Source organism: Hypanus sabinus, chromosome 9, assembly GCF_030144855.1.
Source record: "Hypanus sabinus isolate sHypSab1 chromosome 9, sHypSab1.hap1, whole genome shotgun sequence".
NCBI lineage: Eukaryota > Metazoa > Chordata > Chondrichthyes > Myliobatiformes > Dasyatidae > Hypanus > Hypanus sabinus.
The window spans coordinates 2,241,313-2,257,366 of record NC_082714.1 but is presented as its reverse complement, the minus strand read 5'-3'; the positions used below and the strand labels follow the sequence as shown (position 1 = coordinate 2,257,366).

General features: G+C 46.8%; 1 protein-coding gene across 3 annotated transcripts in view; it reads right to left on the bottom strand.

The window, feature by feature from the left end:
* LOC132398994 (dynein axonemal assembly factor 8) overlaps positions 1-10,496 on the bottom strand; it is a 181,029-nt gene extending 170,533 nt beyond the window's left edge. The window contains exons 1-3 of one of the 3 annotated variants that reach the window (XM_059978835.1): positions 10,453-10,496; positions 4,166-4,373; positions 2,242-2,352 (exon numbers count right to left, since the gene is read on the bottom strand). In XM_059978835.1, coding sequence (XP_059834818.1) covers positions 2,242-2,352; positions 4,166-4,342 — 288 coding nt within the window. In that variant the 5' untranslated portion in view covers positions 4,343-4,373; positions 10,453-10,496. Of the gene's footprint in view, positions 1-2,241; positions 2,353-4,165; positions 4,374-4,875; positions 4,898-9,655; positions 9,678-10,452 lie in introns of those variants that run through there. The other 2 variants (XM_059978834.1, XM_059978837.1) reach the window with 2 other exon arrangements.
* Positions 10,497-16,054: the final 5,558 nt, after the last annotated feature.

Below are 16,054 nucleotides of genomic sequence, written 5' to 3'. Positions count from 1 at the left end.
ACCAGTTCTAGCTCTCTGTTCAACCCTGACCAACCCAAACCACCAGTTCTAGCTCTCTGTTCAACCCTGACCAACCCAAACCACCAGTTCTAGCTCTCTGTTCAACCCTGACCAACCCAAACCACCAGTTCTAGCTCTCTGTTCAACCCTGACCAACCCAAACCACCGGTTCTAGCTCTCTGTTCAACCCTGACCAACCCAAACCACCGGTTCTAGCTCTCTGTTCAACCTACACCAACCCAAACCACCGATTCTAGCTCTCTGTTCAACCCTGACCAACCCAAGCCACCAGTTCTAGCTCTCTGTTCAACCCTGACCAAACCAAACCACCAGTTCTAGCTCTCTGTTCAACCCTGACCAACCCAAACCACCAGTTCTAGCTGTCTGTTCAACCCTGACCAACCCAAACCACCAGTTCTAGCTCTCTGTTCAACCCTGACCAACCCAAACCACCAGTTCAGGCTCTCCATTCAACCCTGACCAACCCAAACCACCAGTTCCAGCTCTCTGTTCAACCCTGACCAACCCAAACCACCAGTTCTAGCTCTCTGTTCAACCCTGACCAACCCAAACCATCAGTTCTAGCTCTCTGTTCAACCCTGACCAAACCAAACCACCAGTTCTAGCTCTCTGTTCAACCCTGACCAACCCAAACCACCAGTTCTAGCTCTCTGTTCAACCCTGACCAACCCAAACCACCAGTTCTAGCTCTCTGTTCAACCCTGACCAAACCAAACAACCAGTTCTAGCTCTCTGTTCAACCTGCACCAAACCAAACCACCAGTTCTAGCTCTCTGTTCAACCTGCACCAACCCAAACCACCAGTTCTAGCTCTCTGTTCAACCCTGACCAACCCAAACCACCAGTTCTAGCTCTCTGTTCAACCCTGACCAAACCAAACCACCAGTTCTAGCTCTCTGTTCAACCTGCACCAACCCAAACCACCAGTTTTAGCTCTCTGTTCAACCTGCACCAAACCAAACCACCAGTTCTAGCTCTCCATTCAACCCTGACCAACCCAAACCACCAGTTCTAGCTCTCTGTTCAACCTGCACAAACCCAAACCACCAGTTCTAGCTCTCCATTCAACCCTGACCAACCCAAACCACCAGTTCTAGCTCTCTGTTCAACCTGCACAAACCCAAACCACCAGTTCTAGCTCTCCATTCAACCCTGACCAACCCAAACCACCAGTTCAGGCTCTCCATTCAACCCTGACCAACCCAAACCACCAGTTCTAACTCTCCATTCAACCCTGACCAACCCAAACCACCAGTTCTAGCTCTCCGTTCAACCCTGCACCAACCCAAACCACCAGTTCAGGCTCTCCATTCAACAGTGACCAAACCAAACCACCAGTTCTAACTCTCCATTCAACAGTGACCAACCCAAACCACCAGTTCAGGCTCTCCATTCAACCCTGACCAACCCAAACCACCAGTTCTAACTCTCCATTCAACCCTGACCAACCCAAACCACCAGTTCTAGCTCTCCATTCAACCCTGCACCAACCCAAACCACCAGTTCAGGCTCTCCATTCAACAGTGACCAAACCAAACCACCAGTTCAGGCTCTGCATTCAACAGTGACCAAACCAAACCACCAGTTCTAGCTCTCTGTTCAACCCTGACCAAACCAAACCACCAGTTCTAGCTCTCTGTTCAACCGTGACCAAACCAAACCACCAGTTCTAGCTCTCTGTTCAACCCTGACCAACCCTAACCACCAGTTCTAGCTCTCTGTTCAACCTGCACAAACCCAAACCACCAGTTCAGGCTCTCCATTCAACAGTGACCAAACCAAACCACCAGTTCAGGCTCTGCATTCAACAGTGACCAAACCAAACCACCAGTTCTAGCTCTCTGTTCAACCCTGACCAACCCAAACCACCAGTTCTAGCTCTGTTCAACCTGCACCAACCCAAACCACCAGTTCAGGCTCTCCATTCAACAGTAACCAAACCAAACCACCAGTTCAGGCTCTGCATTCAACAGTGACCAAACCAAACCACCAGTTCTAGCTCTCTGTTCAACCCTGACCAACCCAAACCACCAGTTCTAGCTCTCTGTTCAACCTGCACCAACCCAAACCACCAGTTCTAGCTGTCTGTTTAACCCTGAGCCTTGGTATGGTTTGCAATGAAAGTTCTAAACTTGGCTCTCATGTAGAATAAAACTGTACAGGGTACCAACCTCAGGAGACAGTATTCCTACAGGGATGTCAATACAAGTGGATTTTTACCTCAAGAACTGGGTCTTCAAGTGTTAAGTTTCTCAGATCCTCTGGCAGGCATGAAATTAGCCCCGTGGCTTCTCGCTGGAAAATTGCAACTTCACCATCTTCTGAACCTGACTGCGCAGAATAAAAAAAAAGATATGAGAAATGGAAGGTGAGATCTCAGAATAGAGAGCATAAGAACTGAATAATAGGTACGTGGACTTAGTTTGATATTCATTACTGAGTTCAAACACTGAAGGACAAAGAAATCAGCACAGGAAAAGATTAGAATGACGATGGTCAGGACCAAAGTGAGAATTAATGTGGGGAATAACTGACACCACCTCACCCCATCCACCAAAAAGGAAACATCATAACACTCCTAGTCTATCCCATCTGTGTTCAGAAGTTCATTTCCTTCACCTTGCCAACTGTGTACAGGAGTTCAAGTTTATTGTCATCTGATTGTACATACATACAACCAAATGAAACAACATTCTGCTGAACCACAGTGAAATAACACAACATATATCACACACAACACATAAAACAAAATATTACCACAAATAAGTTCATAAATTCAAAATGCATATACAGAAATGCACAGCACAAGTAAACAGTACAGCAAATAGCTTGCTTTCCTAGTGATGAGACCTTAGTCATGGTAGGGATTTCATTAGTCTCTCATCCTGAAGGAAGGAGCTGTTACTCCATTCTGGCAGTCATAGTCCTGATGTTCCTGTACCTCCTTCCTGACAGTAGTGGGTCAAAGAAATTGTGGGCTGGGTGGTAGAGATCCTCAACAATGCACCGGGCCCTTCCTCTACAACGCTCCTGGGAAATGTCACAAATGGGTGGGGGGGGGAAGGAGACCCAGTGATCCTCTCGGTGGTTTTTACTTTCCTCTCTAGGGTTATATAGAACATGGGAGACCAGTACGCAGTAAAGTTCAATGCTCATGTCGCACACCCACGGCAGTGCCTCATCTAGTTACTCAGGATCATTATGCCTGCTGTGAAATCCTGTGCACGGCCTGAAATAGGTCTCAGATGATATAGTCAAATGTAGGATTATGAATTGACACTTGGACTAAAATCTTTTTGTCATACTCTTCCCCCCAATACCAGCCTTTTACTCTGTGCTCATTTCAATGCCTTAACATTAACCAGCTCTGAAACAGTGTTAAAGGTACAGAGAGCACAACACAGAGTTGGGAAGTGGGCTTGCTCTCAATTGCTAACTTTTGAGCAAGAGTTATAATAGCCAGAACCACCCTCCTCTACGTATCAATGAATCTCATTCTTTCCCCTCCTCCCTGGGTATTCTATACCTTTTCTTCCTCTACTGTCCCATCATTATACCTTTCAGTTAAATCTGCCTTATAAGTTGGCTGAAGTTACACCACTTAATTACAGAATGTAGAACATTACACCACAGCACAGGCCCTTCAGCCCACGATATTGTGGTGACCTGAGATCACTCTGAGATCAAACTAACCTTTTCCTCCTACAAATAACCCCCATTTTTTCTATAATCCACGTGCCTATCTAAGAGTTTCTTAACGCCCCTACTTTCATCACCTCTGGCAGGGCGTTCCACACAGCCAACACTCTCTGTGTAAAGAAATTACCTCTGACATCCCCTCTATACTTTCCTCCAATCACCTTAAAATTATGCTCCTTGCATTCACTATTTCGATACTGAATGAAGTCTCTGGCTGTCCACTCAATCTATGCCTCTTATAAATGCATTTCAATGCCTAGTCAGAAGAAATATTTATAATCCTTTGTTTTTTTTGTGTAGGAACTGAGATTTCCCTTCCCTTAGTTAGCTACCATTCCCACTGTCATGACATATGAGGAAATCACCATCAGTTCAGCTCAGAAAATTTATTCCTATGTTTAATAAGCAGGATATTTAACATTGGGATTCTGAAAATAAGACTTACTGATGAAAAGTCTGAATCCAGGGAGGGGAGTTCATCTTTAACATGTGCAAATATCATATCCCAGTATGATTTGTGACTATTGTGTAGAGTTGTTAAGCTGTAATCAGTTCTCTGGCGATCACAGCTGCTTCCATCAACCTGAGTCACTTTCCCATTCTCATTTGAAGTCATATTCATTCAGGACCCTGCTTGTTCACGCAGTAAGCGTCTGAAAGTAAAAGCAATAGTTTATGATTCATCGGCTGAAAGTATTCATTTATTTATTTTTGCTCAGACACAGCGTGGAACAGGCCCTTCTGGCCCAATGAGCCACTCCGCCAGCAACCCACCGATTTAATACTAGTCTAATCACACGACAATTTCCAATAACCAATTAACCTAGTAACTGGAACGCACTTGGACCATGGAAAGAAACCCAGCGCCCAAAGGAAATCCATGTGTTCACAGGAAGTCCTTACAGACAGCGCCAGAAATGAATTCCGAAATCCAGAATGCCCAAACTATTATAGCATTGTGCTAACCACTATGCTACTGTGGCACTCAAAATAAAATAAAGATCTTCCCCCATTATTGATAATAACACACACAAAATGCAGGAAAATTCAGGTCAGGCAGCATCTATGGAGAGGAATAAACAGTCAATGTTTCAGGCCGATATCCTTCATCAGGACTTGAAAAGAAGGGACAAAAGCCAATAAAAGGTATACTACCTTGAGATTTGTCTCCTTACAGGCAGTCCCAAAACAAGAAACCCAAAAGAACCCATTACAAAAAAGGACAAACATCCAAAGAGTGGGGGGTGGGAGGTGGGGGAGGGAGAGGAGGGAGACCTCAGACACAAAGCCCGGAGCAGCTGGAGTAGGACAGACTCAGCCTCAGCTTGGCACATATAGGAGAGGATCATGGGAGAAAGGGAAGCAGGAGAGGAACCAGAAGGGGGAGGGTGACAGGCTCTTTACATCCCTGAACCAGTTCATTTGGAAGAAAATGTGTAAGTGAATATGGTGCTACACAGATTACCACTGTTGTGGGACCTGGACCTGGGCTTGACTCTGACCTCAAGAGCTGACATTTCCTCCCTGTGGCCAAATGGTTTTCCAGGGCTGTCCTGGATTGCTCCCACATGACAAATGTGGTGGGTTGGTTAACTGCTGAAAAATTTCCCTTACTGTAGGAGAACTGAGGATGGGAAGAGCTGAAAACTGGGATTGATTACTGAGATTGTCGATTGTTGACATAGATGCGGTAAATTGAAGAAAGAGAAGGAAACATCCCTCATTCCCTCACCTCCATCCAACCATCACCAGTGGCTAGAGGTACCCACAGGGCTCCCTGTTGGGCCTGCTTCTTTTTACATTGTATACCATTGATTTGGATGAAGGAATTAATGGTTCCATGGCCAAGTTTGTGGAAGATATGAAGAAAAGGGCTGGTAGTGTTAAAGAGGCAGGGTGTCTATAGAAGAACTTAGACCAGGGATTCCCAAACTGGGTTCCACAGACCCCTTGCTTAATGGTATTGGTATATGGCATATAAAAGTTTGGGAACTCCTGACATAGACAGATTGGGGGAATGAGCAAAGAAGTGGTAAATGGAATATAGTGTAGGCAAATGTATGGTCATCATGCACTTTAGTAGGAATAAAGGCATAGACTATTTTGTAAACGTGGAGAAAATTCAAAAATCATAAGTGCAAAAGGACTTGAGAGTCCTTGTGCAGGAATCCCTCAAGGTTAACTTGTGAGTAAGGAATGCAAATGCAATGTTAGCATTCATTTTGAGAGGACTAGAATATAAGAGCAAGGATGTGATTCTAAGGCTTTATGAGTTACTGGTCCAACTGCACTTTTGGCAAGTTTTGGGCCTCTAATCTCAAAGATGTGCTGGCATTAGTGAGTCCAGAGGAGGTCACAAGAATGATCACGAGCTAATGTATGAGGAGTATTTGGCGGCTCTGGGCCTGTATTCACTGGAGTTTAGAGAGTGTGTGTGTGTGTGTGTGTGTGTGTGTGTGTGTGTGTGTGTGTGTGTGTGTGTGTGTGTGTGTGTGTGTGTGTGTGTGTGTGTGTGTGTGTGTGTGTGTGTGTGTGTGTGTGTGTGTGTGTGTGTGTGTGTGTGTGAGAGAGAGAGAGAGAGAGAGAGAGAGAGAATGAGAATCTCATTGAAACGTATTGAATGATTAAAGTCCTAGATAGAGTGGATGTTTCCTGTAGTGGGGGAGACAGCTTAGAATAGAGGGATGAAATTCTATAGCCATTCGATGGTGAATCTTGGGACAACACAAGTGAATCTGCAGTTGCTGGAAATAAATAAAAACACAAAATGCTGGCAGAACTCAGCAGGCCAGACAGCATCTATAGGAGGAGGTAGTGACGATGTTTTGGGCTGAAACCCTTCATCAGGAGTGAAGAAACATGGGATGGTTGGGGGGGGGGGGGGAAATAAGAAGTGGGGGGAGGGATGAAGTAGAGAGCTGGGAAGTGATAGGCTGAAGGGAAATGGGCTGGGGGAAGGTGGAAAATTATGGGAAATAAAAGAGAAAGGAAGGTAGGGCTGCGGGGAGATTATAGTGAGGGGGGGAAAGAGAAAGGGAACCAGACTAAAATTATAGATAGGGATGGGGTAAGGGAGGAGGGGGGCAGGGGTATCAATGGAGGTCAGTGAGTTGGATGTTCATGCCAGCAGGTGGGAGGGTACCTAGGCCAGGAGATAAGGTGTTGCTCCATCAACCTGCATGTGGCATCATCTTGACGGTAGAGGAGGCCATGGACAGACATATCGGAGTGGGAGTGGGCTGTGGAATTGAAGTGTGTGGCCACAGGGAGATCCCGTCACTGCTAGAGGACTGTGCACTGGTGTTCGGCGTAACGGTCTCCCAGTCTGCAGCGGTTCTCCCCAATGTATAAATGGCCACATCGGGAGCACCGGATACAGTATATCACCCCAGTTGACTCGCAGGTGAAGTGGTGCCTCACCTGAAAGGACTGTCTGGAGCCCAGGATGGTGGTGAGGGAAGAAGTGTGGGGGCAGGTGTAGCACTTCTTCTGTTTGCAGGGATAAATGCCTGGAGATGGTCGGTGGGGAGGGATGGGGGGGGATGAATGGACAAGGGAGTCGCAGAGGGAGCGACCCCTGCGGAAAGCCGAGAGTGGGTGGGGGAGGGGAAGATGTGTCTGGTGGTGGGATCCCATAGGAGGTGGCGGAAGTTACGGAGGATTATACGTTGGATCTGTAGGCTGGAAGGGTGTTAGGTGAGGACCAGGGGGACTCTATCTCTGGTGGGCTTGTGGGGGGATAGGGTGAGGGCAGAGGTGCGTGAAATACGGGAGTTGTGATGGAGGGCAGAGTTGATAGTGGACGAAGGGAAGCCCCTTTCTTTAAGAAAGAAAGACATCTCCTTTGTCCGAGAATGAAAGGCCTCATCCTGAGAGCAGATGCGGTGGAGGCAGAGGAATTGAGAAAAAGGGATAGCATCTTTGCAGGAGACGGTGGGAGGAGGAATAGTCTAGGTAGCTATGAGAGTCTGTAGGTTTGTAGTAGACATCGGTGGATAGGCTGTCTGGATAGGGGAGGGAGATGTCGGAAATTTGAGGGCGGGGTGAAAGTTGGAGGTGAAGTTAATGAAGTCGACGAGCTCAGCATGTGTGCAGGAGGCAGCGCCGATGCAGTCATCGATATAACATAAGAAAAGAGGAGGACAAATACCGGTGTCGGCTTTAAACATAGATTGCTCCTCATGGCCGACAAAAAGGCAGGCGTAGCTAGGACCCATGCGGGTGCCCATGGCTACACCTTTAATTTGGAGGAAGTGGGAGGAGCCAAAGAAGAAATTGTTAAGGGTCAGGACTAATTCCGCGAGGCGGAGAAGAGTGGTGGTAGAGGGTGACTGACTGGGTCTGGAATCCAGGAAGAAACGGAGAGCTTGGAGACCTTCCTGGTGGGGGATAGAGGTATATAGGGACTGGACATCCATGGTGAAAATAAGGCGGCGGGGACCAGGGAACTTGAAATCTTTGAAGAAATGTAAAGCATGGGAAGAATCACGGACATAGGTGGGAAGGGATTGAATAAGGGGAGATAAAACAGAGTCGAGATAGGCAGAAATGAGTTCAGTGGGGCCGGAGCAAGCAAAGGCAATGGGTCTGCCTGGACAAGCAGGTTTGTGAATCTTAGGTAGGAGGTAGAAACGGGAAGTGTGGGGTGTGGGAACTATAAGTTTGGTTTCCGTGGATGGGAGATTTCCCGAGCTGATGAGATCGGAAATGGTTTGGGAGACAATGGACTGGTGCTCCCTAGTGGGGTCATAGTCCAGGGGTAGATAAGAGGAGGTGTCAGCGAGTTGTCGTCGTGCCTCCGCTATGTACAGGTCGGTGCGCCAGACGACAACAGCACCCCCCTTATTAGCGGGTTTGATGGTAAGGTTGGGGTTGTTGCGGCGGGAATGGAGAGCAGAGCGTTCAGAGGGGGTAAGGTTGGAATTGGAGCAAGGGGTGGTGAAGTCGAGACGGTTAATGTCCCGACGGCAATTGGAGATGAACAGATCCAGGGTGGGTTAGAAGTCCATGAGGAGGAGGAGGGTTGGAGATGGGAGAATGGGTCATCAGTGGGGGTGGGAGAGTCCCTACCGAAGAAGTGGGCTCGAAGACGGAGCCGGCGGAAGAAGAGCTCCACGTCCTGGCGTACGTGGAACTCACCGAGGTGAGGGCGAAGGGGGACAAAGATGAGGCCCTTACTAAGGACAGAGCGCTCGGACTCAGAGAGAGGAAGGTTGGAGGGGATGGTGTTGAGAGCTCTGGTCTGCTGACTCCACTAGTCTCCCACCCCCCTCGGACCAGAGTTTTCAACCCTGCCGGGTCCTCACCAGATCTAGATCTTTCTGTTTCTATCTCCAGAGACAGCCTATCCACTGATGTCTACTACAAACAGACAGACTCTCACAGCTACCTAGACTATTCCTCCACCCACCCTGTCTCCTGCAAAAATGCTATCCCTTTCTCTCAATTCCTCTGCCTCAGCCGTATCTGCTCTCAGGATGAGGCCTTTCATTCTTCCTTGATGTCTTCTTTTTTTAAAGAAAGGGGCTTCCCTTCGTCCACTATCAACTCTGCCCTCCATCGCACCTCCCGTAATTCATACACCTCTGCCCTCACCCCATCCCCCCACAAGCCCACCAGAGGTGGAGTCCCCCTGGTCCTCACCTAACACCCTACCAGCCTACAGATCCAACGTATAATCCTCCGTAATTTCTGCCACCTCCTATGGGATCCCACCACCAGACACATCTTCCCCTCCCCCACCCACTCTCGGCTTTCCGCAGGGATCGCTCCCTCTGCGATTCCCTTGTCCATTCGTTCCCCCCCATCCCTCCCCACCGACCTCCCTCCAGGCACTTATCCATGCAAACGGAAGAAGTGCTACACCTGCCCCCACACTTTCCCTCACCACCATCCTAGGCCCCAGACAGTCCTTTCAGGTGACGCACCACTTCACCTGCGAGTCAACTGGAGTGATATACTGTATCCGGTGCTCCCGATGTGGCCATTTATACATTGGGGAGACCCGCCGCAGACTGGGAGACCGTTTTGCCGAACACTGGTGCTCAGTCCTCCAGCAGTGGCGGGATCTCCCTGTGGCCACACACTTCAATTCCACAGACCACTCCCACTCCGACATGTCTGTCCATGGCCTCCTCTACTGTCAAGATGAGGCCACATGCAGGTTGATGGAGCAACACCTTATCTCCTGGCCTAGGTACCCTCCCACCTGCTGGCATGAACATTAAACTCACTGACCTCCGTTGATACCCCTGCCCCCCCTTACCCCATCCCTATCTATAATTTTAGTCTGGTTCCCTTTCTCTTTCCCCCCCTCACTATAATCTCCCCGCAGCCCTACCTTCCTTTCTCTTTTATTTCCCATAATTCTCCACCTTCCCCCTAGCCCATTTCCCTTCAGCCTATCACTTCCCAGCTCTCTACTTCATCCCTCCCCCCACTTCTTATTTCCCCCCCCCCCAACCATCCCATGTTACTTCACTCCTGATGAAGGGTTTCGGCCCGAAACGTCATCACTACCTCCGCCTGCTGAGTTCTGCCAGCATTTTGTTTTTTTTGTGAATCTCTGGAGTTCGTTGTCACAGATGAGTATTTATAAAGCGGTGGTTGATAGGTTCTTGACGAATGTGGTTGAGAAGTATAATTAATAATAAATCAGCCATGTGGGCAGAGTGGCCTAATTCCAGTCCTTTAGTTTAATGTTTTCTCATTTCTCCTTCCCCAGTCACTCACCTGATCCAACCGTCCGTTTAAAAACACCCGGTATAAAATGGCGGCAGTTACCAGAGTCGTTGCTCTTGGTAACGAGACGCCAACGGCCGGTCAGTTGACCTGCGTGCTTTGTGACGCCACAATACGGTCCGTTCTCGTGGACGACGCGCTCCAGGCCTCCAGAGACACCGCCATCGTCCTGCACCTAAGAGTACTACGCCGAAGGGAGGCAGACCCACGGATTAGATCATCAAACAACAACACACGCAAAATGCTGGTGGAACACAGCAGGCCAGGCAGCATCTCTAGGGAGAAGTGATGTCGACGTTTCGGGCCGAGACCCTTCATCAGGACGAATCATCCCTTGCTCTGATGATTTAGTACCATAACCGTCTGGCACAGCTTTTCAAAATACGTTATTAGATACGTGCACAAAAATTTGCTTTTAGACAATAGACAGTAGACAATAGGTACAGAAGTAGACCATTCGGCCCCTTGAGTCTGCACCGCCATTCTGAGATCATGGCTGATCATTCACTATCAATACCCAGTCCCTGCCTTGTCCCCATATCCCTTGATTCCCCTATCCATCAGATATCTATCTAGCTCCTTCTTGAAAGCATCCAGAGAATTGGCCTCCACCGTCTTCCGAGGCAGTGCATTCCACACCTCCAAAACTCTCTGGGAGAAGAAGTTTTTCCTCAACTCTGTTTTAAATAACTGACCTCTTATTCTCAATCCATGCCCTCTGGTACTGGACTCTCCCAACATCTGGAACATATTTCCTGCCTCAATCCTATCAAATCCTTTAATTATCTTAAACGTTTCAATCAGATTCCCTCTCAATCTCCTCAATTCCAGCGTGTACAAGCCCAATCTCTCCAATCTCTCTGCGTAAGACAGCCCTGCCATCCCAGGAATCAACCTAGTGAATCTACGCTGCACTTCCTCAATTGCCAGAATGTCCTTCCTTAAACCTGGAGACCAAAACTGTACACAATATTCCAGGTGTGGTCTCACCAGGGCCCTGTACAAATGCAAAAGGACATCCTTGCTCTTGTACTCAATTCCCCTTGTAATAAAGGCCAACATTCCATTTGTTCCATTTGTGCATATTTAGTTAAACATATAAATCATCCAAAAGAGCATGAGGTAGTGTTGAAAAAAAGTCTCAGCCTAAAACGTCATTTCCACAGATTGTGCTTGACCCGCTGAGTTCCTCCATCATTTTGCGTGTGTTACTCTGGATTTCTGCCATCTGCAGGACCTCTTGTAAATTGTGATGTAGTGTTTCATGGGTTTTATTTCGACTATTTTCAAAGCGTGGACCACCAATCATTGCCCATCCCTAAGTGATCTTGAGAAGGTGGAGGCGAACACCACCAGGTTCAGGAACAGTTACCACCCCTCAACAATCAGAGAGGATAACTTCACTCACTCCAACTCAGAACTGTTGCTACAACCTATAGACTCACTTTCAAGGACTCTTCAACACATATTCTCAATATTTCCCAGCGGATCGCCCAGTGGCCACTCATTTTAATTCCACTTCCTCTTCCCATTCTGACATGTCGTAATGGGGCCACACTTCGGTTGGAGGAGCAACACCTTGTATTCCGTCCGGGTAGCCTCTCACTTGCTGGCATAAACTTCAATTTCTCGAACTTCTGGCAATGCCTGCCCACCCTCTCCTTCGGTATTCCCCATTCCCATTTCCTTCTCTCACCTTATCTCCTTACCTGCCCATCAGGTGCTTCACTCTCTTTCTTCCATGGCCTTCTGTCCTCTCCTATCAGATTCCCGCATCGCCAGCCCTGTATCCCTTTCACCAGTCAACTTCCCAGATCTTTACTTTCCCTCCCAGCTTCACCTATCACCTCGTGTTTCCACCCCTCCGCCCACCTTCTTACTCTGACTCCTCATCCCCAATCCTGCTGAAGGGCCTCAGCCTGAAACATCGACTGTATTTTTTCCATAGATGCTGGTGAGTCCTCCAGCATTTTGTGTGTGCTGCTTGGATTTCCAGCATCTGCAGATTTTCTCTTCTTTGTTCTCAATGTTTATTGTTTATTTATTATTATTATTATGTTTTATTCTTTGAGTTTGCAGTTTGTTGTCTTTTGCACACTGCATTTGTCTGTCCTGTTGTGTGCATTCTTTAATTGATTCTATTGTGTTTCTTTGTATTTACTGTGAGTGCCTGCAAGAGAATGAAGTGTATTATGCCATATATGTACTTTGATAATAGATTAACTTTGAAATCTATAGTCCTTCTGGTGGGTGGTGAAATAGTTCTGTGATTTAGACCAAACACCGGTGATGATATTACAATCACCAAAGTATGAAACATACAAAACCTACAGCCCAATACAGGAGCTTTGGCCCACAAAGCTGGGGCAAACACATACTTACTTTAGAAATTACCTAGGGTTATCCAGAGCCCTCTATTTTTCTAAGCTCCATGTACTTTTGTACCTGTCCAGGAGTCCCTTAAAAGATCCTAGCATATCCGCCTCCATCACAGTCGCTGGCAGCCCATTCCAGGCACTCACCACTAAAAAAATTACCATACAACAATTACAGCACAGAAACAGGCCATCTCAGCCCTTCTAGTCCATGCCGACGCTTACATTCACCTACTCCCACTGGCCCACACTCAGCCCATAACCTCCATTCCTGTCCATATACCTATCCAATTTTACTTTAAATGACAATATCAAACCTGCCTCCACCACTTCTACTGGAAGCTCGTTCCACACAGCTACCACTCTGAGTAAAGAAATTCCTGCTTGTGCTACCCTTAAACTTTTGCCCCCTAACTCTCAACTCATGTCCTCTTGTTTGAATCTCCCCTATTCTCAATGGAAAAAGCCTATCCATGTCAACTCTATCTATCCCCCTCATTATTTTAAATACCCCTATCAAGTTCCCCCTCAACCATCTATGCTCCTAACTTGTTCAGCATTTCCCTGTAACTTAGGTTCCGGATCCCAGGTAACATTCTAGTAAATTCTCAGTACTCTCTATTTTGTTAATATCTTTCCTATGATTCAGTGACCAGAACTGTACACAATACTCCAAATTCGGCCTCACCAATGCCTTGTACAATTTTAACATTACATCCCAACTCCTATACTCAATGCTCTGATTTATAAAGGCCAGCATACCAAAAGCTTTCTTCACCACCCTATCCACATGAGATTCCGCCTTCAGGGAACTATGCACCATTATTCCTAGATCACTCTGTTCTACTGCATTCTTCAATGCCCTACCATTTACCATGTATGTCCTATTTGGATTATTCCTACCAAAATGTACCACCTCACACTTAACAGCATTAAATGCCATCTGCCATCTTTTAGCCCACTTTTCTAACTGGCCTAAATCTCTCTGCAAGCTTTGAAAACCTACTTCATTATCCACAACGCCACCCATCTTAGTATCATCTGCATACTTACTAATCCAATTTACCACCCCATCTTCCAGATCATTAATGTATATGACAAACAACATTGGACCCAGTACAGATCCCTGAGGCACACCACTAGTCACCAGCCTCCAACCTGACAAACAGTTATCCATCACTACTTTCTGGCATCTCCCATCTAGCCAATGTTGAATTCATTTTACTACTTCAATATTAATACTCAACTAACCTTCCATGCAGAACCTTGTCAAAGGCCTTACTGAAGTCCATATAGACAACATCCACTGCTTTACCCTCATCAACTTTCTGTCACAAGAGGACATGGAGACTGGACCCAAATGCAGGCACTGAAGTACTAGGGGCAGGACAGGAACAACTAAAGGATAGAACAAGATGGGGAGACCATGGCATGCAAAGGAGATCCTGGGGTTCAGAGAGTTCATGGCAAAGGCAGGACCCTGGAGTTCATGGCAAAGGCAGGACCGTCGCTAGGCTAAAGGTGGGTCTATGCAACAAGGAATGCTGGGAGGATAGCCCCCAGGGCAGGCCACATTACTTCTGGGCAGGGCCCAGCCTCCCAGGCAGGAACACAGGGGCCTGGGCAAGTCACAGAGCACCTGGGCAGGTTGCAGGTCACAACCCATCAGAAACAAGGGGTAGGAAAGGGTCAGAGTCTCCCACCAGGCAACAGTAGTCCAGCCTGCTTACCCAACAGAGGCAAATGATCAGAAAGGAGCTTGGTCCAGGGTGACTACAAGAACAGACTTACAGAACTAGATGATTAACAGTGGGTACTCCAAACCAGACAGAACAACCCCCCATACTAGCCTCAGTCCCAGAGCCCCTATATATACACCTGCCAGCTGATAGGTCTCAGCAGCACCTCCTTAAGCCAAGATGAACCTATTTGTGCTTAAGGGTGAAAGGAGGGACAGCTACAATACCCAGAGTTGGGAGTCTGCAGACTGGATCAAGACCCGGAATGCAGGCTCCAGACCGGACCGGACCGGACCATAACACTCTCCTCGTAACCTCTTCAAAAAATTCAAGATTTGTCAAACATGACCTTCCACGCACAAATCCATGCTAACTATTCCTAATCAGACCCTGTCTATCCAGATAATTATATATACCATCTCTAGGAATACTTTCCATTAATTTACCCACCACTGATGTCAATAATTGCTAGGTTTACTCTTAGAACCCTTTTTAAACAATGGAACCACATGAACAATACGCCAATCCTCTGGCACCATCCCCGTTTCTAATGACATTTGAAGTATTTCTGTCAGAGCCCCTGCTATTTCTATGCTAACTTCCCTCAAGGTCCTAGGGAATACCCTGTCAGGACCCAGAGATTTATCCACTTTTATATTCCTTAAAAGTGCCAGTACTTCCTCCTCTTTAATTGTCATAGTTTCCATAACTTCCCTACTTGTTTCCCTTACCTTACACAATTCAATATCCTTCTCCTTAGTGAATACCAAAGAAAAGAAATTGTTCAAAATCTCCCCCATCTCTTTCGGCTCCACACATAGCTGTCCACTCTGATTCTCTAAGGGACCAATTTTATCCCTCACTATCCTTTTGCTATTAATATAAATGTAGAAACCCTTCGGATTTATTTTCATCTTACTTGCCAAAGCAACCTTATATCTTCTTTTAGCTTTTCTAATTTCTTTCTTAAGATTCTTTTTACATTCTTTATATTCCTCGAGCACCTCATTTACACCATGCTGCCTATATTTATTATAGATCTCCCTCTTTTTCCAAACCAGGTTTCCAATATCCCTTGAAAACCACGGCGCTCTCAAACTTTCAACCTTTCCTTTCAACCTAACAGGAACATAAAGATTCTGTACCCTCAAAATTTCACCTTTAAATGACCTCCATTTCTCTGTTACATCCTTCCCATAAAACAAATTGTTTCAATCCACTCCCTCTAAGTCCTTTTGCATCTCTTCAAAGTTAGCCTTTCTCCAATCAAAAATCTCAACCCTGGGTCCAGTCCTATCCTTCTCCATAATTATATTGAAACTAATGGTATTGTGATCACTGGACCCAAAGTGCTCCTCAACACATATGTCCGTCACCTGACCTATCTCATTCCCTAACAGGAGATCCAACACTGCCCCTTCTCTAGTCGGTACCTCTATGTATTGCTGCAAAAAACTATCCTGCATTACCCGACATCCC